This window comes from Oryx dammah, unplaced genomic scaffold (assembly GCF_014754425.2).
Source record: "Oryx dammah isolate SB20612 unplaced genomic scaffold, SCBI_Odam_1.1 HiC_scaffold_12, whole genome shotgun sequence".
NCBI classification, from domain to species: Eukaryota; Metazoa; Chordata; class Mammalia; order Artiodactyla; family Bovidae; genus Oryx; species Oryx dammah.
Window position 1 is genome coordinate 64,321,519 of NW_024070196.1, and position 27,687 is coordinate 64,349,205.

The 27,687-nt window shown below is 43.5% G+C and overlaps 1 protein-coding gene across 1 annotated transcript in view; it reads right to left on the reverse strand.

Moving 5' to 3' along the window:
• PIWIL3 (piwi like RNA-mediated gene silencing 3) overlaps positions 1–27,687 on the reverse strand; it is a 39,809-nt gene that overhangs the window by 1,827 nt on the left and 10,295 nt on the right. The window contains exons 2-20 of the mRNA XM_040250965.1: positions 23,610–23,806; positions 21,214–21,322; positions 20,669–20,797; positions 19,826–20,040; positions 18,930–19,048; positions 18,186–18,266; positions 16,977–17,174; positions 14,684–14,795; positions 11,308–11,434; positions 10,978–11,095; positions 10,372–10,486; positions 8,892–9,073; positions 8,413–8,485; positions 4,177–4,377; positions 3,942–4,045; positions 2,637–2,707; positions 2,052–2,205; positions 1,251–1,379; positions 240–393 (exon numbers count right to left, since the gene is read on the reverse strand). Coding sequence (XP_040106899.1) covers positions 240–393; positions 1,251–1,379; positions 2,052–2,205; positions 2,637–2,707; positions 3,942–4,045; positions 4,177–4,377; positions 8,413–8,485; positions 8,892–9,073; positions 10,372–10,486; positions 10,978–11,095; positions 11,308–11,434; positions 14,684–14,795; positions 16,977–17,174; positions 18,186–18,266; positions 18,930–19,048; positions 19,826–20,040; positions 20,669–20,797; positions 21,214–21,322; positions 23,610–23,806 — 2,588 coding nt within the window. The remainder of the gene's footprint in view (positions 1–239; positions 394–1,250; positions 1,380–2,051; positions 2,206–2,636; positions 2,708–3,941; positions 4,046–4,176; positions 4,378–8,412; positions 8,486–8,891; positions 9,074–10,371; positions 10,487–10,977; positions 11,096–11,307; positions 11,435–14,683; positions 14,796–16,976; positions 17,175–18,185; positions 18,267–18,929; positions 19,049–19,825; positions 20,041–20,668; positions 20,798–21,213; positions 21,323–23,609; positions 23,807–27,687) is intronic.

Consider the following 27,687-nt stretch of genomic DNA (forward strand, 5'->3'; position numbering starts at 1 on the left):
GATGAACCTAGAGACTATCATGCTACCTGAAGTAAGCCAGGAACAAATATTACACTGTATCACTTATATATAAAATCTAAAAAAGCAGGGTACAAATTAACTTATTTACCTAGCAGAAATGGACAGAAAACAAATCCATGGTTACCAAAGGAGAAAGGGCAGGGGAGAGGGATAAATTAGGAGTCTGAGATTAACAGATACACACTACCAAACTGAAGAAGAAAAAAAAAAAAACTTACCGAAAAATTGTAGTACATGTGGCAGAGTTTGTAAGTGAGACCCTGTACGGCGTCCGGGCTCAAGTAAAGTGTGTCGTGGATGACGTTATAATGAGTGGGAGTGACAGTACCAGTACCTTCTCGCACAGACTGACTCACAATGAAAAAATCATACCTAGAATTATAGAACGTGTCGGTCTCACGCTTATTTTAGAAGAAAAACGATGTAGCAAAGCTAGTCTCTGGAGTAACATTAATTTATAGAAGTCCATTCTACCGAGCTTCCTGTACATTTAGAAGCCTGGCTAACTGTTGAGTGACGACTTGGTAAAGCACATCTACAAAAGCCAGGGAAATCATCGACGTGATTAATAACACTCATGGGATCTACACTCAAAAGCATATGTGCTGATGCCTAGAGGCAGCACACTTCAAAAGAGCACATTAGACGTGGTCATAGGGAATGTGATTCAGGGAAAAATAGAAGTATCTGTCTTTCAAGTCACCAGAATAGAGTCAAACGCCCTAAATTACGTAAGTGGTAAGGTAAAGCAGTTTACTGTCAGTGTTGAACGTTCGTATCATCTTATGCTGTGCTTCACGTTCATCCTATTCTCCACTGGGTTTGTTTTCTTCAGTCCTTTCCTGCCTTCTACCAGAAGAATCAATGTTTCTGCCTTTCTTCAAATTGTGTTCGTTTCTCCCTCTCTACTGGTATGAATGTCCTGTTTATTTCTCGCTGTGTGTTTTGCATAACTTTCTTATTTGCATAATTTCTTGAGACGTTCAGACTGAACCAGAAGTTCTAGCATTTCTACCTAACACCTGAGTCGTCACAGAATGATCGGTATATCTGTCTGGTTTTTAAATTCTGAGAAACAAAATGAAGACAAAAAAAAAACCTTACCATCTAACACACAAATCATTTTTAACCCTCTTTAGGCCAATTCTTCCTTTCTCAACCAAATCATTCAAACCTTGAAAAATTCTTACTATTTAAATAAAGGGAACCTTCAAAGAAAGGTGGCTTACCATTCTGTCCTGGTCACCTTTAGGTCAATAACTGTTCCTGGAGATGGATTGTTAAGTCTCCCTCCATCCTTTTCAATAAAAAATCTGGTATTTATTCTTTTCTTCACCACGATGAAAGTTAGTCTGACCCTTAAAAGATTACGATCACTTGTCACTATTTGCTCTGTGTTATCTCAGAAGCATTCAGAATGTCAAAAACAGCCCACACTTAGGAGCCATTAAAGGGAGCCTGCAGATGGCAGGCAGCTTTCTGCCCACCCGTTTTACTGTCTTAGCTCCGCTAGCCTTATGCAGGCAGTATAGGAGGAGGTCTCAACTCATAGCCACTCAGATCCTAGGGGAAGGGTCCTTTCCTCCCAAGGTCAGAATTATCTGTACTGTCTATGCTGGGCACCAGGCTCCACAGACAAGCAGATGAGGCCAGAGAAGAGAACTGTGAGAAAGCCCCAGCCCTGGGATGTGCAGAACTCCAGGATCGAGAAGCTGGATGAGTACAAACTACTGACAGGCTGTATTCATGGATGCTAAAAACATCAGAGGTTAACAAGCCCTCCTCCATCAAGGTTTGGCAGGAGATTAGATGAGAAAGATTCATGGGTTCCCACATGGGGAAACCACCTGTTATTCAGGGCTTCTAGGGGAAAGGTATATTCTCTCCCCAACCACCCACTGAAGGCTGCTGTGTCCAGCTCTCCAATTCGCACACCACAATGGTTACAGATACTCCTCCCCTTCCCTTGCCTCCCGCCAAACTAAAATGCAAGACTTATGAAGTCTGCCCTTCATGATGTATATACCTACTTTTGTCCTCTGTAAGCGTTCTCTAAGTAGGACTCCATCTCTTTTACTTCTTGATCTATGAGTGCTTGAAGCTGTCCATCTCCTACTCCATCTCGATACACAATGATAGAACGTGGCAGAGATGAATTTTGTTCACACCAGAGCTTCAGGGCAGCTGAAAGGAAGTCAGAAACACATATAAATGAACCATGACTTTTAGAACAAAGTGGCCACTATTTCTGACAACGTCTGGATTCTTCTGTCAATATGGTAGCTTTCAGGACACTTCTAAAGTCCTCCGTCTAGTCCAGACTCAACAAGACTATGGACATTTTGAGCCAGATAGTTCTTTGCGAAGGTCAGAGGCAGAAAGTATTGCTGTCCCATGCATGGTAAGACATTTGACAGTCTCCCCAAACCTCTATCCACTAGACTAGATGCCAATAGCACCTCGGTCCCCCTGTGAAAACCAAAAGCGTCTTCACTCATTGCCAGATGTCCCTGAGCTGGGAGTTGGGAGGGGGGGTGCGGTACAGGGGGAGGGGCTGGGCACAAAATCTCCACCCAGTATAGACTCAGGCCCTCCAACCTCCACCAGACACTGACTATACAAGCAGGTCGTCAGCCCTTTGACAAGCTCCTGCCCCGATTGCTGGATGATACACTCAGAGAACCACCTGTTTGGAGAAAAATAAACCATTAGCTTGGAAAACAAGATTAACTTCATCATTTTGATTCTGAATTAGTCTATGCACGCCCGCCCCACCCCCCATAAATTCACTGTCAGTAGCTGAGGATCCAGCTGAAGATCCTTGTGTTCGTGCCCCTGCAGTGATCCAAGTATTGGTCTCTCCCATATCGTAGGCATTTTGTAACATTTTGAATGCACACAAATAGTAAGATAGAATGGAAACAGCCATTAACATTAGCTACAAGTTACACATGCTTTGAATACATATGGTTCCTCCCTGTTGCAGCTGCTGGGAAATTCCACTAGGTACAAACCCTGGGTTTTCCTGGAGACTCCTCCTCCTATTACATAGGTCAGGAGTCATCCTTATGAATCGATTAAACAGCAGTTCATCCATATGAATCTGCTTGGAGGGAACAGTTTTCTTCAAAACAGCAATAGATACCGTGACCAGTGTTCAGTGTATCAAGGACAATCACCTATTTGCCTCGCGTATCTATCCCCTTACTACACTTTTGTTCACTTCAGAGTCTTGGGATGGCCTGGTAAACGGTCATGACGTACGTTTGCCTTATCATCTGAATGTGCACTCAGTGGATGGGGTGAGGCATTCTGGCTGTACATTTTCACCGCCTTCTCAGGATTTGCTGCTGCTAAGTCACTTCAGTCGTGTCCAGCTCTGTGTGACCCCATAGACAGCAGCCCACCAGGCTCCCCTGTCCCTGGGATTCTCCAGGCAAGAACACTGGAATGGGTTGACATTTCCTTCTCCAATGCATGAAAGTGAAAAGTGAAAGTGAAGTCGCTCAGTCGTGTCCGACTCTTGGCGACCCCATGGACTGCAGCCCACCAGGCTCCTCCGTCCATGGGATTTTCCAGGCAAGAGTACTGGAGTGGGGTGCCACTGCCTTCTCCCTCTCAGGATTTACACGTAGCAAATGCTTGTAAGGCCCCGAGAGCCCTGCCACGACCACCATCTGACCCACAGAACTGCCCGTGCTCACGTGGGCATTGTCTTAAGCGGCCACATTTGTCACCGTTGTTACGCAGCAAAAGAGAATGGCCAGAAGCTTCCACACAGAATGTTCTAGGAGCCTAACTTTGCCAGAAGGTCAGGAAAGCCCATTGCTAACCTGTCCGTGGATCTTGCCAGCAGTGTGCATGAGGGCCACCTCTCTCACCTGGCCTCCCCACTAAGCACTCCCAGAGATTTAACTCACCGCGTCAGGTCTGGATCAATGCTTGCCACAAATCCCGCGACCGACTTCCGCCGACGTTCAATATCATGGAAACAATCGATACCGATGAACATTGCATTCTGCAACTTAAGTTTTAAACAGGGTAGAAGATTGAGTTAGAACAGAACACAAAGCAAATTTACAATTTAAATAGGACCTTAACAAATTCTGCCAAGGACGGATGAAAGGAAGAGAAGCCAACAGAATCCCCTCGTACTCCTATGTCCACCTTCCAGAGGGCACCTCCCAGCTTGCAGTTCATCTGCAGAGCAATTTTGGTAGCGATGGTCACCGGCGTCTTGGGTCTGTCCAAGGTCCGTTTCAACACGCACTGGCTTGGAATTGGGTAATTGATGCACAGATATCTTTTTATGCCATCGTAAATTTCCTTGTTGTCAGTGGGCAGCAGGCAAAGGACCTTGAAAGGAAGCAAACGTGAAACTCCCCAAGATGCAAGGACACGATGACACGAGAAGCGGATGCTGCGCCGAGGAAGCTACGTAGGCGGATCACTGACAAAGCAGAGCCTGTTTAAGCAGATACCTGAGTGCATGAGCGCAAAGGGTCTAGAGTCACACTTCATTCAACAATTGTTAGTGTGAACGTACGGAAGAGACGGGCTTCGTGAGGTATTATTTGGAAATACGCATCAGTCCCTTAAACCTGCCAAACGCTTTTATGCTGGTCATTTGATTTCCAGGAGTTTATCATGAAGTTGACCTAGTGGGTTAAGAACATGGACTGAACTATACCATCATCAGGACAGTCACTATCAACAGATGATCCCTATGTGTGGGGCACTCACCAAGCATTTTACTTGATTTGGTTAATTATCTCAACAGTCTACTTAGAAATGCTATTATCCCCATTTTACCCTCCCCCAACACCAGCAAACAAATTTGGGGAGTTGTTATGGAAATTGCCTGATTTACAAGGTTCTAAACTCTCACCAGGACCTCTAATAGGATACTAAGCAGTTAGGAGGGGAGGTTCCTGCTTGACTTGTTTCTGACTAATGGGAAAAAATCATCAATATATTCTTTTCAACATAATGATACTTACAGAAGTTTTTGGCAGACATTATCAGATTAGGGCAATTCTTTTCTCATTGTAGATTTAGCAAGTTTTTCTTTTTACATGAAAGGGTGAAGTGAAAGTGGCTCAGTCCTGTCCGACTCTTTGCAACCCCATGGACTGTACAGCCCAGTTCTCCAGGCCAGAATACTGGAATGGGTAGCCTTTCCTTTCTCCAGGGGATCTTCCCACCCAGGGATTGAACCCAGGTCTCCCACACTGCAGGCGCATTCTTTACCAGCTGAGCCACAGGGCCCATGAAAGGGTATGGGATTTTATTAAATGCGTTACCTGCGTAATGCATTCAATCAAGAGAAATATTCACCATACTATAATTCTCCACACTAACCAGTTCATTTTTAGGAAAGATATAAAATGTCAAGGTTGTAAAACCCAAAGACAGATTAAAGATACTTCCCAGATTAAAAGAAGACTAAAAAAGCCTGTCAGATGCCTCAGGGGACCCTGGATGAACAAAAGAATTTATTTTGCCATAAAAGGAGACAAAGGTGGAATTCGAATTAGGTGTGTAGATCAGATAAATGGCTGAGGAAACACACATATACACACACGTTTGTGTGCCTGTGTGCTTATCCATTCAGTTGTGTCCGACTCTTGGCAACCCCATGGACTATAGTCCACCAGGCTCCTTTGTCCATGGGATTTCCCAGACAAGAATACTGGAGGGGGTTGCCATTTCCTCCTCCAGGGGATCTTCCCGACCCGGGGATTGAACCCATGTCTTCTTCATCTCCTGCACTGGCAGGTGGATTCTTTACCACTGAGCCACCTGGGAAGCCCATGTACATACCTGTAGCTGCTGTGGACAGGGACACATGTGTATATACACATATATATTACATATATAATGAAAAGGAAAGAATGGTTATATGTAGGTAGATATAGAGGGCTTCCCAGGTGGCACTACTGGTAAAGAGCCTGCCTGCCAAAGCAGGAGACTTTAGAGAAGCAGCTTGAATCCCCAGGTAGGGAAGATCCCTTGCAGGAAGGCACAGCAACCCACTCCTGTCTTCTTGCCAGGAGAATCCTCACGGACAGAGGAGCCTGGTGGGCTACAGTCCATGGGGTCACAGAGAATTGGACACGACTGAAGAGACTCAGCACAGCACAAGACAGGTAGGTCTAGAGAGGGGAAAAGAATGTTTATAGAAATCTGATAAAATTTACTGAGTGGGAAACCTGAATGATGGTTGTAAAGAGAGCTGTACTTTCCTATAAGTCTGAAAACATGAAAAGCAAAAAGGTTTTAAAACCTCACGAAAATAGTGGAGGTTTTACACTGGATTGATGTGCACTCATTTTTAAAACAGAAAAATGATAAAGGATCCTCTATTTGAAACAATGGGCACTGTGTTCACAGTTGGCATTTTTACTGCCAATATTGGATTTTGAGGAATAGGTGGTATTATGTGTTAATATAAGCTGATTATTTTATTCTTTTTGCCTTGAATTATTAACTCAGTAGTAGATTTCTTTTCCTTCCTAATTTAAAAAATCTATAGTTTAAATGTGCTTTTATTTCCTGTATATCTGCCTTACTCCTCCAACTCACATGTTTATAGGAATTAAATTATTTACTATTCAAATTATTTACTATTTACTTATGCTTCCTCATCATGACCTGTTTAAAACAGTGATCTATAATCTTTTGTCTGCACACGCCATAAGGAAAATATTCCCGAACTATGTGAGTACTTATGAACTCTTCTAGTATCACCACCAATTCACTTTAACATTTGGGAAGTTAACATTTACTTTTAGATATAAATATGTGACTTGATGTCTTCCCATCACATCCAGGGGATTACTTTACACAGACTGGTTTTGGCCCCCCACCCATCCAATGCCACACAGACTTTGAAACTTGTGAGCCATATGGCTTCACCCCTGCTTATACACATGAATTCCCCTCTGTTTTGAGTCTAAGGAGACTTCTATTTATGCCTAAAGATATTTTGCACATAATTTCCAGTTGCTGTTTCATTAGTCATTCCAATTGTTTGGCGTGTATATGATTATAGGCATGCTCTCCCCACCATCTGAAACAAAAAAAAACCCCTTAAAATATTTAAGGAGCACCTTGAATAAGAGATATTGTTCCAAAAAGCAAAGCCAGGATAAATGGGTAAAAGTGAGACACGTTCCCATGGAAGATACAGATAAGCTTTCTTAAAAGACATCCCCACAATTAGAAAGGCAGTCTTTCACTTTCCAGGCAGATGCTCAGTGGACAAAGTCATGTCATGAGTTGGGATGCAGACCCACCACCATGCCCTCTTCAATGCCGTTCTAACATGTGAGTCTTTGCTGAGTCCCACCAGAGGCTTCCCTGCCCTAGCTAAGCATTTAAGGTTTAAGGCTACAACACCAGAGAAGAATTAAGCCTGGTGTTCCATCACAGTGACAGGAAGCAAGCACACAAGACTTAAGAACAGGATTTCGAAAGTCAGACATTTCATCTGAGTGTGATAATGGCTCACAGAAAGCAGCTGCCACGCACGTGTGCTAAGTTGCTCCAGTTGTGTCCGACTCTTTGTAACTCTGTGGGAAGTAGCTCTGTCCATCGGATTCTCCAGCAAGAAGACTGAAGTGAGCTCCTATTTCCTACTCAAGGGGATCTTCCCACCCTAGGGATCAAACCTGAGCCTCTTATATCTCCTGCATTAGCAGGCACGTTCTTTACCACTAGCCCGGTGACTCACAGAAGGTAGCATTCAGCATAGCCTAAAAGGTTCCCTGGTAGAAGCTGAAAGGAGAGAGAAGTCTAGGCTCTGTGGATAAGACAAAAGAGGAATATCCTGGTTCTGTGATCAAGAAACAAAAGATCCCTTTTAAGAGCATTTTGGATGATGAAGGAAGAATGTGAGATGAGTTTGAACAAAGCACCCAAAGAAGGAAGGAAAAAGAAGTAACTTTAGTAATTTAGGCACAACACTTGCTCACAGCTTGGTCTAAGACATCGGATGGGGAAAAGGAAAAATCCCAAGAGAAATACCAGACAAAAGAAAGGACACTTACTGGAAGAGACCAGATCACAGACTTTGCAGGTTATAGCTGGAGAGAGAAATAGTACACATGTGACTACCATAATCCATATTACTTAATATTTTTATGGTCTTTTTCAGTTTGAGACTTAAAAATTAATTCCAAGTCCTCAAGCCTGAAAGAATGAGCATAACACAGTGACATTAGGTAGCAGCTAAAACCCCAAAGTCTGTATTGAGCTACATTACAGGGGTAAATTTCTATTTTTTGGCTGATTTGGGAAACCAATGGCAACATCTCAATTCAAAGATATTAATACATACAAATGTAGCTCACTCACTAAGGAGGGGGCACACATCACAGAGACACTTACCATCTGTGTTTTTTGTGAAGCATGTTTTTCTAAGGTTCTTATGTAAGATTGGACTGTATCAGCTGCTTCAAGCCTAGAAAATAAGTATTTCATATTTCAAAAATAATGAACAGTAAAACATGTAACAACATTTTATACAGCCAATGACACATGATACAAAACAAGATAAGCATTTCAGTTGAAAGTTTTTAAGACAAAATCGGTTGTTTTTGGAAATAAGACTGGAAACTAGTTTTTACCATCTCCCCGCCTCCACTTGCTAATTCTCGTGTCTTCAAGATGAAGCCCAATAGCCAGAAATCTACAGATCCCAAGAGTCTGATATTAATACATGCAGGCTGGAGCAGACTTTACTCTTTTGCTCACACACATTTTAGAGTTTGGATAACATGTCAGAGTCCTACAGTTTCAGAAGTCTTTCCACTTTCAGATTGCCAGCAACCAGTTTTGAAATCACCAATAATTTCTGCTCTACTTACAGTTTTGCATTTCTAACAGTTATGCCCATTTTGGGTGTCACTTTCTGTAGATTCTGCTGCAAGGTCAGGGCTGTTCCATAGTTTCCCTTAGTATAGACTATTAGCCAATGATCCAGTGACATTGCTCTAAGTAATGGCACCTCCCTTGTGTTTTTTGACCAGTCTGCTTTATGGTTGTCAAACTGGAAGAGAATTCCAAGCCATGGTATAAAATTCATTAAAAAAGACAAACTGACATCATCTAAGATCCTTTCCATTGTAAATGCTGTGATATTTCCTATTGAAACATTATCATTTTAAACTTCAGTCATGATAGGATAAGTTTATTATAACTAATATAAAATCTGACATGTTTTCAAACATGTTTGGTAAAAAAGTTAACCACCCGCCCCCCCGCCACTGCCCCGCTTCCCCCATCCCCATAAGACAGAGTTATAAGAACCTGGACAGAGTTCAAGTTTTAAACATGAAATTCTAATTCATTAGTTGATCCTTGAAAGCTCCAAAACATTATATTCTAAATAAACGTCCATTAAAATCAAGAAATCAACAAGCCACTTGCTTTCTGCTGTCATTATGATGCTTATTCAAAATGCTGAGGGATAAGAACAGGTAACACCAGACTGCATGAGACAAATATTCCAACTGCATGGATTGCGACTTCCCTGGTGGTCCAGTGGTTAGGACTCTGTGCTCCCAAAGCCAGGGGCTCAGGTTCGATTCCAGGTCAGGGAACTAGATTTTTCATGCTGCAACTAAGACCCAGTACAGCCAAATAAAAAATTTTTAAGTATATGGATCTATGAAATCACAAACAATTGAGATGAGAATACTGGGAGTATTAAACATTGACTTAAAAAAGCAATCTCAAGGAAATCTTTGTCCATTGTAGACTTCAGCAGCTGATCTAAAGTATTAGCTATTCTTCCTTAAGATATAGGTTAGTAACACTGGAGTTCTACCATGGGTGCTACTGCTAAGTCGCTTCAGTCGTGTCCGACTCTGTGCGACCCCATAGACAGCAGCCCACCAGGCTCCATCCCTGGGATTCTCCAGGCAAGAACACTGGAGTGGATTGCCATTTCCTTCTCCAATGCATGAAAGTGAAAAGTGAAAGTGAAGTTGCTCAGTTATGTCCGAATCTTGGCGACCCCATGAACTGCAGCCTACCAGGCTCCTCCGTCCATGGGATTTTCCAGGCAAGAGGACTGGAGTAGGGTGCCATTGCCTTCTCCACATCTACCATGGGTAATTCTGGGTTATTTTGATTTTAGATATTTAAGGATATTGTGACTCTTTAAGGATACATTTGGTTTACTATATGCCAAGCATGTTACATGCATTTTTATTGAATGTTGACTTGTCCTCTCATAGAGAAAGGACAGGTAGTCTGGAAAGTTATTGACATGACCAAGTTAGTCTCTCTTTGGGTTATTAGTAATTTGACCCAACTCTGACATGACAATTCTGAAGCTCTTACCATCCTTCTTCCTTGGTGAATTCTTACATCTTGCAGAGTTCTTCCAGAAAGGGACAAAAACCCCTCCTCGAGTTCCAAATTCCAGTCTCGAAGCTCCTTCTGCACAGTATTATTTCTGAAAGAAAAGACATTTCCACGTGACCAAACCCAAGAAAATAAGCAAAGACAATTACCCATTTGCAAAACACAAGTCAGTATTTCTCTCATCTAAAGATCCTCATTGCTGTCCTTTGTGTCAAGATGCTACCAATAAACTCCCTAAACTCTGCAACAGTCTTGCCTTTGTTCTCACATTTGTGCGGGTGCTCAGAATCTATTTCAGTCTTACCCTCGCAATGACAGAAGAAAACTAGTTGCCCTTCCCTCCCCCATCTCCTCCCAAATATAATTTTCTTTCCAATCATCACTTTTTAATTGAAGAAATCTGAGATGCCAAGTGATCCACTCAGGTCTTTACTTCATACTCCCACACAGAAAAGTAGCACTTACTCCACCTCCACACGGCTTGTGGGATCTTAGCCCTCCAACCAGGGGTTGAACCTGTGTCCTCAGCAGTGAAAGCAGAGTCCTAACCACTGGATCAGCATGGAATTCCCAAGCACTTACTTTCTTAAAGCATCCATAAATGTCAGCAGTTTATGCTGCCTTCTATCAGGATCCATCCTCGTGTGGGTGGACAAGTCTCCCATCATTCTGGAGTCTTTACGCATGTCATCCGTTAAGCCTTTAAAAAAAAAAAATCTGAAAGATAACATGCTTAACAAGCAAGGATAGATTTGTATTAGAGGAGACTTAACTACTGTGTCTAGAAGGAGGAGGAAATCAGAGAGAACACAGGTCTGGGTCATGTGGAATCTTATGAAAAAGCCTGTAAAGTAATATTAGTGACTTTAAAGAAGGGGTGTCTTTTATGAAGATGGGATAAATCCACAGTACCTGTCAGGTGGCACAGCTCAGGAACCAGCATGATAGGCTGATGAGGTGTGTCCTGTCGGCTCTTTTTCCATTTGCCTTTGGTGATCAAAAGCGGCTGATTTAAGGTAGTGACCACTGTACCATACCGCTGTTGGACGGAAGAACAAACACTGGCATGACTATTAGCAAAACCTTAGTAACATCACATAAATAGGTGCAAAGTATATTTTCAGATCACAATTGGAGGCCCAGAGGTGTAGTGATACAGTTTCCCCAAGTTCAAGAAAGCACCAAAAATATTCTAAATGTTCTCTGGATTTGATGTCCCAGGGATCACTGATGGCCAAGAAGAGTAGGACACCCACCAAACATAATGGGATTATCGTGCTACCCTTTTTAATATAGACGTAGATAGGTGAAAGACTCTCGGAATATGTATTTCTCACCACAGTAGTGCCTTGAAACTTTCTAAAACCCATTGAGAACTTTCAAGTGGATTCCCATTAGTAATAGGGAACAAAAAAGCCCTGGCCACTTTTTAGAGTGGCAGTTATACATCTATTCCCAGCATTCCTCCTTGTTTATTTGCCCTAAATCCTTAGCCCTGCTTCCAGTAAGGAAGTTCAGTTCAGTTCGGTAGCTCAGTCGTGTCCGACTCTTTGCAACCCCATGAATCGCAGCACGCCAGGCCTCCCTGTCCATCACCAACTCCTGGAGTTCACTCAAACTCATGTCCATCAAGTAGGAGATGCCATCCAGCCATCTCATCCTTGGTCGTCCCCTTCTCCTCCTGCCCTCAATCCCTCCCAGCATCAGAGTCTTTTCCAATGAGTCAACTCTTCACATGAGGTGGCCAAAGTATTGGAGTTTCAGCCTCAGCATCAGTCCTTCCAATGAACACCCAGGACTGATCTCCTTTAGAATGGACTGGTTGGATCTCCTTGCAGTCCAAGGGACTCTCAAGAGTCTTCTCCAACACCACAGTTCAAAAGCATCAATTCTTCGGCGCTCAGCTTTCTTCACAGTCCAACTCTCACATCCATACATGACCACTGGAAAAACCATAGCCTTGACTAGATGTTGGCAAAGTAATGTCTCTGCTTTTCAATATGCTATTTAGGTTGGTCATAACTTTTCTTCCAAGGAGTAAGTGTCTTTTAATTTCATGGCCAGTAAGGAAAGGCATCTTCTAAGACATCACATACAGAAGTTCCTATCCCTAAGGCAGCAAATTCTTGTAAAACAGGGTGCCTGTACTCTAAACCCAAAGTGGAGATTCTTCATAGATTTTGTTCTTAAGCTGCTTGTTAGCACGGTCCTTTTCAGTAATAAGTTAGCCACATGAATTGTGATATCATCTGGCATTTAAAGGCTTTCCTGATAGCTCAGTAGGTAAAGAATCCGCCTGCAATGCAGGAGACCCTGGTTCGATTCCTGGGTTGGGAAGATTCCCTGGAGAAGGGAAAGGCTACCCACTCCAGTATTCTAGCCTGGAGAATTCCATAGACTGTATACTCCATGGTGTTGCAAAGAGCTGGACACAACCAAGCGACTTTCACTTTCACTCACTGGCATTTAAGCTTCTGGGAACTTCAAAAGGAGCTTGTTCCCAAAATGAAAACTCCAGGCTGTACACCCTGTGACTCCAGACTCATCGACAGGCCCAGAGAGCATGCTTTAACTTACCCACTTTGGCAGAGAAATGATATTGAGCTCACCACATTTGTGCATGAAGAGAACTGTTCACTGAGTTAGGTTCGTCAGCCTACAACTTTCAGCCTAAGGGGCCTAAGGGCCAGTAAGCTCTTTCTACCTCTCTTCTATATCACAACCCTGGAGTCCACTTGTTAAGATGGCAGAGCTGCAAAATGGTAACAGGTGGGATCTCCAAGCCTTTAAGAGCCAGAAGTATTCAAGCCAGAAGTAAACCGTTCAAAACGAACTCACTGATACTTCAGTTTGCAACTCCCTAGTGCCTGTCTCATCCCAGAACAGTCCCCAAACCAGCTCCTCCCACAGACTCCCCTATTTCAGTAAATAAAGCCACCCTCCACTCACTTCCTCAGATAAAGCCCAAAGGGTTACATTTCAGTCGTCCCTTTCCACCACTTATCACATCCAAGCCTTCGCTATGTCCTCTCCATACTTCTCCCACCCTACTCCAGACCAACCACCATTTAAGTCAACTGACTTAATAACCTTCTCATGGGTTTCCCTTCCTCCATTTTTACCTCCATGCAGCCCATTCTCTGTACCTTAGATGAGACATCTTACAAATATCTGCATAAGTTGACTGGACAATAACATCCAATTTCTCTCGAGAACACTCCACCCTTGTTTGGGCTCTGGATACGCCATGCCCATCCTGAAAAGAGTGTCTTTATACCAGCTCTTTTCCTTCATCTACACCCAGCTTGCTCCTTGCTGACACTGGGTATCAGCTTCTCCGAGGAGCTTCTGAAGAATATGCAAACCAAGTAGCCACAGGACACCCTCCATAATACCACCCAATTTTAGTTGTCTCCGTATCCCTCGTAACTGTTAGAATAGTTTTCGTCTTTCATCACCTCTCTGTCCACAATGAGAATGCAAGTCCCTTGAGAGCTGAGAACTCAACTGTCTTACTAATGTATACCCAAGATATACAATAGGCATTCACTAAATGCTTTAGGGATTGAAATGAACAACCAATAAGTGTGAAACACAAATGAAGATGTCATAATAACCACCCCTTGAAGGGAGGTCAGAGGTCTATGTACCTACAAATTCCAAGTAGCTTTGAGTCCCAATATAATACAGGCTTTTTAAGTGTCGATGTATAACTTAAAAATTTAAAAATTTATCCATTTATAAGTTCTTTCTATGTGTCACATATATCTACCATTCCTTTAATTATCTTTCTTTTATGAACCAAAACTAGAAAACCAACCTCACCAACTGGCCTCAGTTTATGTCTTTGTGAGCACTCAAATTAAAAATAGAGGAATCCATGAATTAAGAGATTTAACACATAATAGGCATCGTTTCAGACTGCAGTTGGTCATTCTTTTTGAACCAAGTTGTGTAGGGCTGAAGCTCCTCCATAACGTTCTCATTTCGCAAGTTCTACCATATTTTATATTTTCTACCTAACAACTCATCTACGTATTTAAAACTACCATAGCCACATCTGAAACTGACAGGAAGGGCCATCTTGGAGCCATCCTAATTATGTGACTTTACCCTCTATACAAGGCACTGGAATACATGGATAATCAATATAAGTCAAGCTACAATGCCCCAAAGGGAGAATATATACAAATATATACATATGTATATCCAAATAAGACTTGAGACATATGCTTAACTATTTAAGGAAAATTTTTTAAGACGAATGTGTTGAAAGATAATTTCATACCTCCTTATAGTAGTCTACAAAGGAGATTTCACTGCCATCTGATTTGGTAAATGTAGAGCTGGGAGACATCTCCCAAATAATATCATCCACTCTGTAGGTTCTGTTATTATACCTGCAGAATAATCATGGAATATATGGTATTATTCCTGACTTTAGTGCATGGAACCATGTAAAAAAGAAGTGGTTTAAAATCCTACTCTACTTGTAAGATATATCAGCTTTGTTAAGATTAATTCATACAACATGCAATTCACCCAGGTAAGTGTGGAATCTAGTGGTTTTTAGTATATTCACAGTCATGCATCCATTAACACAATTTTAGAATATTTTCATCAACCAAAGAAGAAACACCTTAACTATGAGCTTAACTATACTTGACTATAAGCTCATAGTCAAGTATAGTTAAGCTTAACTCTACTTAACTATAAGTCACCCCCTTTTTCCACCTAGACCTTAAACCACTGCTAGTTTACCTCTTGCCGCTACGTGTTTGCCTACTCATCACATTTCATATAAGTTGAATTACACAATATGAGATCTTCCCTGACTGGGTTTCTTCAGGGTTCAGTCACACTGTGGCATGTTATTGCTACCTCCTTCCTTTTTACTGACAAATAATATACCATTGTATAGACACACCACATTTGTGTTTATCCATTTCCCAGGTGGTGAACATCTGGGTTGTTTACACCCAATCTGTTGTGAATAGTGGTGTTGTAGATATTCATATACCAATTTTGGTGGACATGGTTTTATTTCTACTCTAGGAGTAGAATTTCTGGGTCATATGGTAATGCTATATTTAACACACTGAGGAAATGACAGGCTCTTCACCGAGGCCATACCAAATGTATGATGGTTGGTTCCAATTCTTCCACATCCTTGCCAACACTTGTTAACATCTTCCTTTCTCAATTTTAGCTAGCCTACTTAGACAGGAAGTAGCAGTTCACTGTGGTTTGAATTTGCATTTTTTCCCTGACAACTGATGATGCTGAGCATCTTTTCCTGTGATTATTGGCCATCTGTATATTCTAGGTGGAGAAATGTCTATTCAGACTCTTTGCTCATTTTTTAAAGTCAAGTTTCTTTCAGTTATTGAGTTGTAAATATTCTTTATGCATCTAGACACAAATTATTTACTACATGAGATTTGCAGATATTTCTCCCATTCTGCCAGTTGTCTGTTCATCTTTATGACAGTGTTCTTAAAGAACATTTTGTATTTGGTTAAGTCCAATTTGTTTTTTTGGCATCGCTTATGCTTTTGGTGACTTTTCTAATAAGGTTTTTGCATAACTCAAAGTAAAATAATTTACTCATGTTTTCTTTAAAAAATTTTTTTTCTCTTTTTAAAAAAATTTTTAAATTATTTATTTATTTTTATTTTACTTTACAATACTGTATTGGTTTTGCCATACATTGACATGAATCCACCATGGGTGTACATGAGTTCCCAATCCTGAACCCCCCTCCCACCTCTCTCCCCATATCATCTCTCTTTTATTTAGGTCTATTTTGAGTTAATTTTTTAGTAAATTTGAATTGATTTTGTATATCCTATGATGAAGAGGCAGGTAAATATACTGCTACCCCAGCAATAGTTGTTGAAAACAAGACTATTCTTTCTTGACTGAACTGTCCCCATACCCTTGTCAAAAAGTCAACTGACTTTAATAGTGAGGGTTAAACGCATGGATTCCTTATTCTGTTTCACTGACTTTTATGTCTATCCTTATACCAGCATCACACTGTCTTGATTACTGTAGCTTCATAATAAGGTTTTTTTTTTTTATAATAAGGTTTGAAATTAGGAAGTGTGAGTCTTCCAACTCTGGTCTTCTTAAGATTGGTTTTAAACTTACTTAGTCAAAATGTCCTCTTACCAATTTAAGATTTCTGGTGTAGAGGGAGATTAAAAATAAAAACTTCCTTCAAATGGGAATTTGCTAGATTATAATTGAGCACAAATTTTTAAAAATAGCTATAGACAAAGAGAAAGGAAAATAAATTTGGAAGAAGCATACATACTCTCAAGTGCAATAAGGGTTCAGAGCCAATGACCGAATTAGCAGTAGGACATACAAGGACTGCAGAGTTTGCAATTGACTTCTTACATACTTACATACTTCTATGCTGTATAACTCGGTGAGAAAAAGTATCTAATGATTCTTATCATTTTCATGCTATTTCTGCTTCTGAAGGTCAACATTTAATCATTTTAAAATCCTAGAAACTTCTCTAATGAAAAAAAGTAAAAGTGATTGCATAGGTTTTCAAAAAGCAGACTTACTTTGTAAGAACAGATGACCCAACTAATTTTCTAAGAATTTTCTCTTTGGCATCTTCTCCTCTGGCTTTTTCACGAGTGTGTGATATTAAGTCATAAGCAGTTTCCATTCGGAGCAGTTTATGGCTCACATCAGCACAGAGAGTAAGACCAGTTTCATATGGAAGAATAGAAGTAACATAGCCAGGCCATATTTCCAACCTGCAAACAAGTTAGGTGTGGGTGTCAAGATCCCAGCTCTGGACATAAAGCCAAATGGTAGGGGACCTAAACTCACTGCCTAAAATGCATATTGATGGTGTCAGTTTTAGTCTCTTATTTTTAATAATCACTGATCCTTTGAAGGACCTTCAAATAGAGACTTTTACCAGATGTGCTAGTTAGAAGCAATACATCTTCGTTAAATCATTTTTATTACCACTTGCAGCCTTAAACTATTATATATACTCATGTGAGAATATATGATATATAATATGTAAATTATATACACATATACCAATGAAGAATTGATGCTTTTGAACTGTGGTGCTGGAGAAGACTCTTGAGAGTCCCTTGGACTGCAAGGAGATCCAACCAGTCTATTCTAAAGATCAGTCCTGGGTGTTCTTTGGAAGGAATGATGCTGAAAAGAAACTCCAGTACTTTGACCACCTCATGCGAAGAGTTGACTCATTGGAAAAGACTCTGATGCTAGGAGGGACTAGGGGCAGGAGAAGGGGATGACAGAGGATGAGATGGCTGGATGGCATCACCGACTCGATGGACGTGAGTTTGAGTGAACTCTGGGAGATGGTGATGGGCAGGGAGGCCTGGCGTGCTGCAATTCCTGGGGTCGCAAAGAGTCCGACATGACTGAGCAACTGAACTGAACTGATACCAATAAGTAATAGATGCACATAGAGGCAAGTGTTGGATTGACTGTAATTTCAGAGAAATTATCCAAGTTTCAGATGACTGATTTCCTAAGGTTTATACAATAAATGACCATCTGAAAAGTTTATGCTTATCACACTAGGAATTTTTAGGGTAAATAAATTTTTAAGTTTAAATTATAAATTCAGTTGTAACTTAGTTGTTCACAGTCATTGGATAGTATTTAAAAGATCACTTGTAAATCATACACCAGTTCAGATGAGCAACTTTCTCAAACGTTTCTATGATTACGTCTACAGAATGTGAAACTTTGCACTTCATAGACCACTTCATACATACCTATACTCGTTGAACTCAGTCTTCTTATTTTTATTGTAATAGTTGCGACCAATTTGGTTCAAATCCATCTTCTCCAACATTCTAGAAGTGTAAGAATAGGTTTTGTTGAAAGTGCAGTGAATATTAGTAAGCATTTGTTAACACACGTAAGGATGCATTAGAGAGAGAAACGATCTGTCAGTGGTTTTCTTTATACTAACAACATAAAATACCTGATAGTGACTATTAATGACAAGTAAATTATTACTACATTGCTCAGGGGAATACTGAAGTTAATTTCATGTCAAATTTTCTCTTTCATAATATAAAACAGTATAACATGGAAAGGCCATCAGTATGTCCTTCATTCCTAGAAATGGACCGAAACATCTTTTGCAGTCTATGTGTTCCAAGTTTTAATTTTGACTATTTGTTCATTATAGTGAGTCTAGAACAGAAAACAAGTGTATTTTCTCTAGAAAGAGATAAGCACGGATATACATAGCTGATGTCTATAACTTCTTCTAGACAGGTCCCCGACAGGGAAAGTAGAGGTGGCCAGGAAGTGGAATACTGAAGAAACCCGTGGAATTTGCACATGCCTCGCTAAAGCTCCAGTGTCATTTCATCTCAGAAGATCCCTCACCCTCTCAGAATGTGGGACTTGTCAAGAACACAAAATGCTAGAAGCACATGGCCGTGTTCAGCATCACTGACACAGAGTAGTGTCTGTCAACTGAATCCGAAGGAAACCCTCTTAGATACCTTCTAAAGAGAATGTTGTAATAGCGGAGGCAGTCTGGAGAAGTGGTCTGGAGTTCTCTGGAGAGCTCGAAGGTTATCTTCACAGGTTCATTTTTCAACTTGCTGACCACTTCCTTTTTCTGAGAGGAAGGAAAAAAAAATTCCCTTAGTTCTTCCAAGGAAACTAAGCTCCACGGTGTGATAGATCAAATTGTCACTTGGCTGCCCAGCACAGCACAAGGGCAAGGAGCAGTCTCTCCCACAGAAAGGGAGACACAGGCAAAAAAATGGGATGGACAAGACCAAAGAGAAGAGTCAGAATTAAATGTGCAAGTCAAAACTTTCATTTAAGCAAGTTCCTATGTGACCCTTTATTGGAGAAGTTTATAGGATAAAACAGTAAGTCCCTCTCCTAATGTTTTTTTTTTTTTTTTGTTTTAAAAAAAAAAAAAACGGGAACAGAGGATTTAAAAAATTGTTGTTGCTGCTGTTTAGTTGCTCAGTTTTATCTGACTCTTATGCAACCCCACGGACTCTAGCCCTCCAGGGCTCCTCTGTCGATGGGGTTTCCCAGGAAAGAATACTGCAGTGCGTTGCCATTATTCAGCTTCAGTATCAGCATTTGAAACATATTGTGCCACCAAAAAAGGTAAAAGTTATATTTTACCTTTATGTCAAAAAAATTCAGTTTAGGCAGTAAGATGAGACCCTAGAGAGAGTCAGTGAAAATTAAACATGGTTCGTGGGTTAGTTACAAGTCCTATGGGCAAGGAGTGTTCAGGATTTCTCCACAAACTGCTGTGCAGGAATGGTGAGAGTTTGGCTACTCTAGAGTGAAAAATGGGAGAGAAGAACAATGTAGAATACTACTACACATGTAGCAGAAGAATGTAGGAAGACGCAGAATACTACTTAACCGTTTCCCCTAGCGAGTGAGGTAACAGCAAAGAGTTTCCGTCGTATATACAATGACTTCCCAGTAACTTTTCAAGTTCAGAGAGTAAAGCTTCCCGTTTGCTTCCATCCTCTATGTCTGGCGTGTAGATGACGTTGTACTTGTATAAATGCCTCTGAGAGCAAGACTTGAGCCGGACATGATTCGAAAACAGCATTACCGGGCTACCTTGCGTGCCTGGGAAAATGGAATCACGTGGCAGTCATGAGATAGTCTGGCTGATCAGACCCCAGACAGATGATCTGGACACCACGATACTGAAAGCCAGAGTTAGATCCAACAAGGGAGGTGGTCAGCAAACGACATAAGCAGTTATATATGCCTGGCATCCAGATTCCCTCACGTGAGTTTAGGTGAGTCCTTATCCAAGCCCACACTTAGGAAGTTCAAGGAGAGAGGTATTTAACAGAGGTATTTAAATACAGGCACTTAACAGATATATTTCTATATTTAACAGAAATATCAAAAGAAAACCTCTGCAGCACAAATGTCCCAAAAGCTGGGGTTTGGGGGAGGGGAGCCGCTGTACATAATAATGTTTTTTTGGGGGAGGAGGGGTGCAGTTTATTGATCGGTATGTCTCAGCACAACCAAAGAACTGGGTCATTCTATCTTAGTGTCTATAAAAGGAAGAGAGGAAAATGAGTACCTCCAGGACTCTAAAGTCAGTCTTAATTTCTGCAAAAGTGAATGTTATTATAAAATCGTAAGAAGGTGAGAGGGTACCTCCACTTAAAGTGATGGTGTAAAGCATCAGAGACACTTAAACAACTCCATAAAATTGTATTGTTAATGGCCAGCATACCTTTTGTCGACTCTCTAACGTGGACCAAATTCTGCCGAGTATTTACCACAAAGTCTCGGTAATCTCTTCCAACATCCCTCCCCTTCCTCAGCAAGGATCCTTGTGACCCAGATGCCGGCTGCAGTTCTTCTGTGTACAAACAAGCATAACAGTTGTTAATTGACACAAAAAGGGAAATGTAACTAGAAAGGACAATACTACACCCCAGCTATTAAGATTTTTTTGAGGTAGAAAAGATAGCAAAGGAACCAAACAGTACTTGGCAATAGGTCATCAGAAAAGAGGGCTTCCCTGGTGGCGCAGTGGTAGAGAATTCACCTGCCAATGCAGGGGACCCAGGTTCAATCCCTGGGTCAGGACGATTCCCTGGAGAAGGAAATGGCAACTGCTCTAATATTCTTGCCTGGAGAATCCCATGGAGAGAGGAGCCTGGTGGGTTATAGTCCACGGGATCACAAAGAGCCAGACACAACTGAGCGACTAACACTGTCATGTACTAAACATTCTCTGCCCTTCACCGAACCTTTCCTCCTCCCTCTTTTTACCTGAAGGCTGAGACGTCGCTTCTGCTCCTGCTGGTGGTCCAGCCTCAGCCACGTGTCTGACACCTGTCAATGACTGGAGTCTAGGCTGGATTTGACGAGGTTGCTGAGCCTGCATGTTTTGGGGAGATAGAGTAGTGTTATCCATATGTTCAACCATCATCCAAAAGTTATCATGTGCCTGCCATGTGCCATAATGCATGTATCAGGGCATAAAGCAAAGGAACTTCCTTGAAAAGCTCATATTCCAGTGACAGAAAATAAATCAACAATTAACTTACAAAGCATGAATATGATAATTGCTGGGGAGATGAAAAAAAAGTAGGAGGAAGCCAAGTATGAAAAATCCTGGAAAGGTGGGGTGTGAAGGAGGCTGGTTGCCTTGACTCAAGGGGGACAGAGCCTCAGCGAGAAGTTGACCCTGCAACAAAGACTCGGAGGCAGCGAGTTAACAAACCACACAAACCGCAGGTGGAAGAAAGAGCAAAGCTCCTAAGGAAGAAAAGCTCAAGGAAGAGCGAGACGAACAAGGGAAGGAGAAGCAGGAGGACTCAGAGGGGCAGTGGAAGGGTGGCCAACTAAAGGGATTCACCTCCGACTCTGAGAAAACAGGAGCCCTTGCAGGGTGTGGGCTGAACGTGAACCCAGGATATCTGGTTCGATGCTGGGAACTGACTGAGGGCGAGACCAGGGCAAAAGCAAGATGAGTTAGGAGGCCGTTCATGGGGTCCAGCCAGGGATGCTGGTGGTTTGGCCCAGAGGGTAGTAATAGAGAGGGTGAAAATGATCAAAGACTGGATTTTTTTTTGTAAGTCAGGGGGGACAGCAGTACTTCCTGGTGGTTTCTGTGAAGGGTTTGAGGTCAAGAGAGGATACATCCAAAAGTTTCGGCCTCAACAACTAGAAGAAGGGGATTTCATCAAGTGAAGTAGTTAGGAATTGTCTGGGAAGGCAAATCAAGAATGTGAGACATCCACGGGGATGTTCCTTTGTGCAGGAGAAGGGTCTGGCTGGAGATATAAACATGGGAACCTGGCCACTTACCAGATCACACTTACAGCCATGATATGGCTAAGATGACCAAGGGTGTGAGCGCACGGACCACAGAGAAGAGGCCCAAGGATTAGGTCCTGGGCATTTCAACAGCACAGGAGGAGAACCCAGCCAAGGGAAGCTTACAGCAATGGCTAGTGAAGTCAGCAGAAAGCCAAGGGTGTGTGGTGATGGGACCACCACACAAGAAGGAGATGACCAAGGAGAGAAGAGGGCTTGACGGTTCCAAGTATAAGCGATAGGCAAGACCATGGAGGACTGACCTGGAGAACTGACAAAGTAGAGGATACTAGGAAAGCCTGACCAGAGCCTTTTCAGCAGAGGGACGGGGGAGACCCCTGACCGGAGTGAAGAGACAAGACGGAAATAAGGGCTGGCCTTCGGAGTGGACACCAGACTTCTTTGATGAGAAGCAAAGAGAAAAGCAGAATGGGGAAAGTGGAATCCAGGAGAGGATTGTTGGTGGTGGGAGTCAGCTCAGCTGGCTGTAGGCAGACGGGAATGACCTAGGACTCAGGAGATAAGAAAGGAGAACCGCAAGAGAGATTCAGGGGATGGAGAGTTGGCTAAGGGACCTCAGGCAGGAGCAGAGCCAGTGCCCTGGGGTCTCGGGTGAGGGGCCAAGGCCAGGACATGGAGATTCAGTGAAGACAGAACTGAAGTTCTGCTTGGGTGCCGTATTTGTCTCAGGGACATAGAAGCTGATGTTGGAGGCTGAAAATGAAGACAGAGGAGGAGCCAGAGGAGGGATGGAGCAGGCAGCAGGAGGAGAGGATACGAGATCAACAGTCCTGGAGGAGAAAGAAGGGGACCGCTGGGGTCATGGGACTGCCAGGCCAGCACCAGGATCAATCAGAAGCTGTAAAAGCCAGACCCACCCCACCTCTCCTCAGCACACAAAGAGGATAGGGGATAAGAGAAGACTGAAATGCCTTGAGACAGCGGGGATACTGAGTTTAAAAAAAAAACAAACGGGAAATTCTGTCCAACTCAATCTGTTCAACGCTTGAATAAAATTGCCCGCTTTGAGGTCACTCCCCAAAGAGAAGTCACTGGCTGAGGCCAAGGGATCTGAGTGCCTTTCCATCCACTCAGGGTTGGAAGAAAGCCTGTGTGCACCTGTGAAGACACACATGAGAAAGGGAAGCAAGCAGTGGAGACAAAGCCTGCACACACGGGCAGCCCAGCCGTGGAGTCCGACTCTTCTCATGAGATTCTGTCTGCTCTCTCTCAGCAGGAGCGAACTCCATAGCAGGAGAGGAGCTGTACCGGCTGAGCCGCCAATCTCCCTCTTTTCTGGAAAGGCAGCATCTTTTGCATAAAGGAAACAACGCGAGGGAACTCACTGCCGTGCCGCGTCTCACTAAGTCAGCGAAGCTCAGCGGTGGGTCGGTCCTGGGCACTGGAGGCGTTGGGCGACCCCTCGCCGCCTCGGGCTGAGCGGGCTCCGAGGGTGGTGTGTCCCGCCGTCTGCCTCGGGCGTGAACTCTGGCCCTGCCGGTCATTGCTGCCCTGAATCCGATGGCCCTGAAGGGGAGAGGCCCTTAAAGAACACAGTTATGTTAGACATCTCTACGCTGTTGCTTGGGAATTTTTTTTTTTTAATGGTAAGCGTCTGGCTACTAATTACACGATTGCCAACTACACCAACGAAAGGGACTGCCGCTAAATTAGTCAGAGGAGTGTCCCGTAATAAAAGACAGGGGACCTGGGAAGATACTTATGGGAGTTTAAGAAGATTGTTCATTATGAGTCTTTTCTTCACGTGGATTCACAAGACATTATGGTCAAAGTGCTTGCTGGTGTGTCCTGAGTTCTCACCTACGAGGCATCCCCAGAGCACAGTGAGGAGCCCAAATGTCCCCTAGACTTTTAACACACTCACACACACATACGTACCCTTAAACTGCTGCCACACACACACACCCCCTCCTTAAACTGCGACTCCGCCCGTCTCTGGTCTCGGTCCTCAGGGCTCGGCCGCTCCGCCTTTCCTCCTCTGGGATTAGGGAGGCCTGTGGGTGACGCTCCCACAGTTCTGCGGCCTCGGGTCCCTCCCCTCCAGCCCCACGGTGTCCGAACACCGATTTCTGCGGGGTTAGAGGTGCAGACCTCTTTTCCAAAAGAGTTATCCCTTCCCAGGACACAGCCCTGCGCCCCCAAAGCAGTCACCAAGCAGAGGTGGGACCGGAGAGAGGACAGGCCTGGCTGCCTTGCGGGATGCACCTCACCGCCCCCACCAGCAGGGCCCACCCGGATTTCAATTTCAACCCTGCTGCCCCGCCTCTTCCGGCGCCGCCTCCATCGGGGCCCAAGTGCAGCCGACTCTGAGTCGCCCCTGGGGAAGTTAAGCGATGCTCCGAGTGTCCGTGGGAGGGGTTGAGGGGCTGCTCTGCCTGCCCTCGGGCCCACCTGATCCTGCCTCTCAGCCCTTCACCGATGAACCTGCCAGGTGACTTTACCAAATGAGGTGCACTTGAAACTCCAGAAACGGAGGTCCTTGGCACTTAATTGTTGTCCTTAAGCTGCTAAGTCGTGTCTGACTCTTCTGTAACAACCCCAAGGACTGCAGCCTGGCCAGTTACAGCCCAACCCTCTGTCCATGGGATTCCCAAGCAAGAATACTGGAGTGGGTTGCCCTTTCCTTCTTCAGGGAATAGCCCCAATCCAGGGATTGAACCCACATCTCCTGCTTGGCGGGTGGATTCTTTACCACTGAGCCACCTGGGAAGCCTTCAGCACTTAGTACTTGAACTAAATCCCTGCTGTTGCCAATGTAGCTAAGTTGTAGCTGCTGTGACCATCTTTGGACTCTAACGTTGGCTCCTCCCTAATCATGTCCTTGGCACACACATCCCTACAAGAGGATTTGCAGTGATTTGTAAGCCAAGTATTGGAGGTCGTTTTTGCAGATGATATTTGTCGTATTCTGCCTGCAATGCAGGAGACGCAGGTTCTATCCCTGGGTTGGGAAGATCCCCCAAGAGGAGGAAACAGCAACCCACTCCTATTCTTGCCTAAGAAATCCCATAGACAGACTGGCAGGCTACAGTCCATGGGGTCGCAGAGTTGGACACAACTGAGCATATGTGTTAATTGTTTCCAGGTTTTGTCTCTCTGGCTTTGCCACTTAAAGTAAAAAAGAAAAAGTAAAGTGAAAGTCGCTCAGTCATGTCTGACTCTTTGCGACACCATGGACTATACAGTTCATGGAATTCTCCAGGCTAGAACACTGGAGTGGGTAGCCTTTCCCTTCTCCAGGGATCTTCCTGACCCAGGGATCAAACCCAGGTGTCCTGCATTGCAGGCAGATTCTTTACCAGCTGAGCCACAAGGGAACAAATTTTTTTAATCATGAATTCTTTATTTTAATCGGAGAAGGCAATGGCACCCCACTCCAGTACTCTTGCCTGGAAAATCCCACGGACAGAGGAGCCTGGTAGGCTGTAGTCCATGCGGTCGCTAAGAATCGGACACAGCTGAGTGACTTCACTTTCACTTTTTACTTTCATGCATTGGAGAAGGAAATGGCAACCCACTCCAGTGTTCTTGCTTGGAGAATCCCAGGGATAGGGGAGACTGGTGGGCTTTAATATTTTCATAGTTGCATTGTTCTGCATTTAATTCCTTGATGTACACACTGAAAACCCATTATAATTACGAGAAAGTTACTGACACTTGAATAACCCTCACCTTACTCACTGCTTTGAAATTCCATTGTTATCCAACAGAAACCTGTGTGCACACTCAGCCCTAAATCTTAACTCAATTCTGCACTGTCCAGGGTGCTCCAGTAACGATATTTTGTTTGCTGTATCTTGAAATGATCCTAAAGATTAAAAAAGCCTAAAAGTGCTCAAAAATTTTCCGGCTGTTCTTTGAAATGTATTTTTTCAAATGAACTTTAGGATCCTTGGAATGCGTTCTAGACTGTAACAAATTCTGTCATCCTGTTAATTTGAGGTTGTATTGAATTTTGATGTTGATTTAGTTCTCCGAAGTTGCAGAGTCCTCACTAAGATTTCCCTGGAGTATCTGTGTCCAGGCTTCCCAGGTGGCTCAGTGGTAAAGAATCAGCTCGCAACGCAGGGGATGCAGGAGCCGCGGGTTTGATCCCTGGGTCGGGAAGATCCCCTGGAGAAGGAAATGGCAACTCACTCCAGAATTCTTGCCTGGGAAATGCCATTGACAGAGGACCCTGGCCAGCTGTAGCCCAAGGGGTCGTAAACGCCTGGGCAACTGACGCTTCCACTATTTTCAGGCACCTCAGGTTAATGAATTAGCTCTTCTCTAAGGAAGATGCAAGAGTCTGGGCTCCTTGACATCTCTCCTTCGATAAGCACCTGGGCTTCCCTGCTGGCTCAGGGCTTAAAGCGTCTGCCTGGAATGCGGGAGACCCGGGTTCGATCCCTGGGTCGGGAAGATCCCCTGGAGAAGGAAATGGCACCCCACTCCAGCACTCTTGCCTGGAGAATCCCATGGAGGGAGGAGCCTGGTAGGCTACAGGCCACGGGGTCGCAAGGAGTCAGACACGACTGAGCAACTTCACTGCACTTCACTTTGCTGTCTAGGGCTGGTATCCTGTTCTTTCCCATCCTGAGTCCCCATCTGGGTGCACAGACGGGGGTCCCTCCAGTGGTTGAGGGCTTGGCAATGAGCCGTCTGTTTCCATCCTGAGTCCCCTCGTGGCTCATGGCAGGAGGGCAGCTGCTGTGACTGATGGTAGCAACATCTTTTGTTTACTGATACGGCAGTAAAGGATTTTCATCCACAAGGGAAATAAGGAGAACGAAGCTGAGATTGACAGAGCAGTGGAAGCGCGGAGCCTTAACCACTGCACTCCCGGGGAAGCCCCAAGAAATCACTTCGCCTTAACCAGAATGTTCAGTTCAGTTCAGTTCGACCCCATGGACTGCAGCACGCCAGGCCTCCCTGTCCATCACCAACTCCCAGAGTTGATTCGTGAAGACTGAAGATCAATCAGAAACAGATACCAAGGAGCATGGGACTTGAGATACAAATTAGATCCACACTAGGATCTGCCAGTTCCTGAAACAAGTGGGACAGAGCTGGAAGCAGCCCCTAAGCCTCCTAGCCCCATGGGATGGACTTTTGTTGGAGGAGTGGGGTGAGAAAGCCAGGGCAGTCATTACTAATTGATTATAGTGCTCTTCCCAGCCAGACCTGGATGTGGCCTCAGATTTTCTTAAACAGAGCTCCAGAATTCCAGAACCAACCAACTGGAGTTGGACATCAAGACGAAGCCTGACCCAACAAAACTATAACTCAAAAAGATGCACGCACCCTATGTTCATAACAGCACCATTCACAATCGCCATGACATGGAAACAGCCCAAACATCCATTGACAGCTAAATGGATAAAGAAAATGGATATATACATATACACACTGAGGTCACTGCAG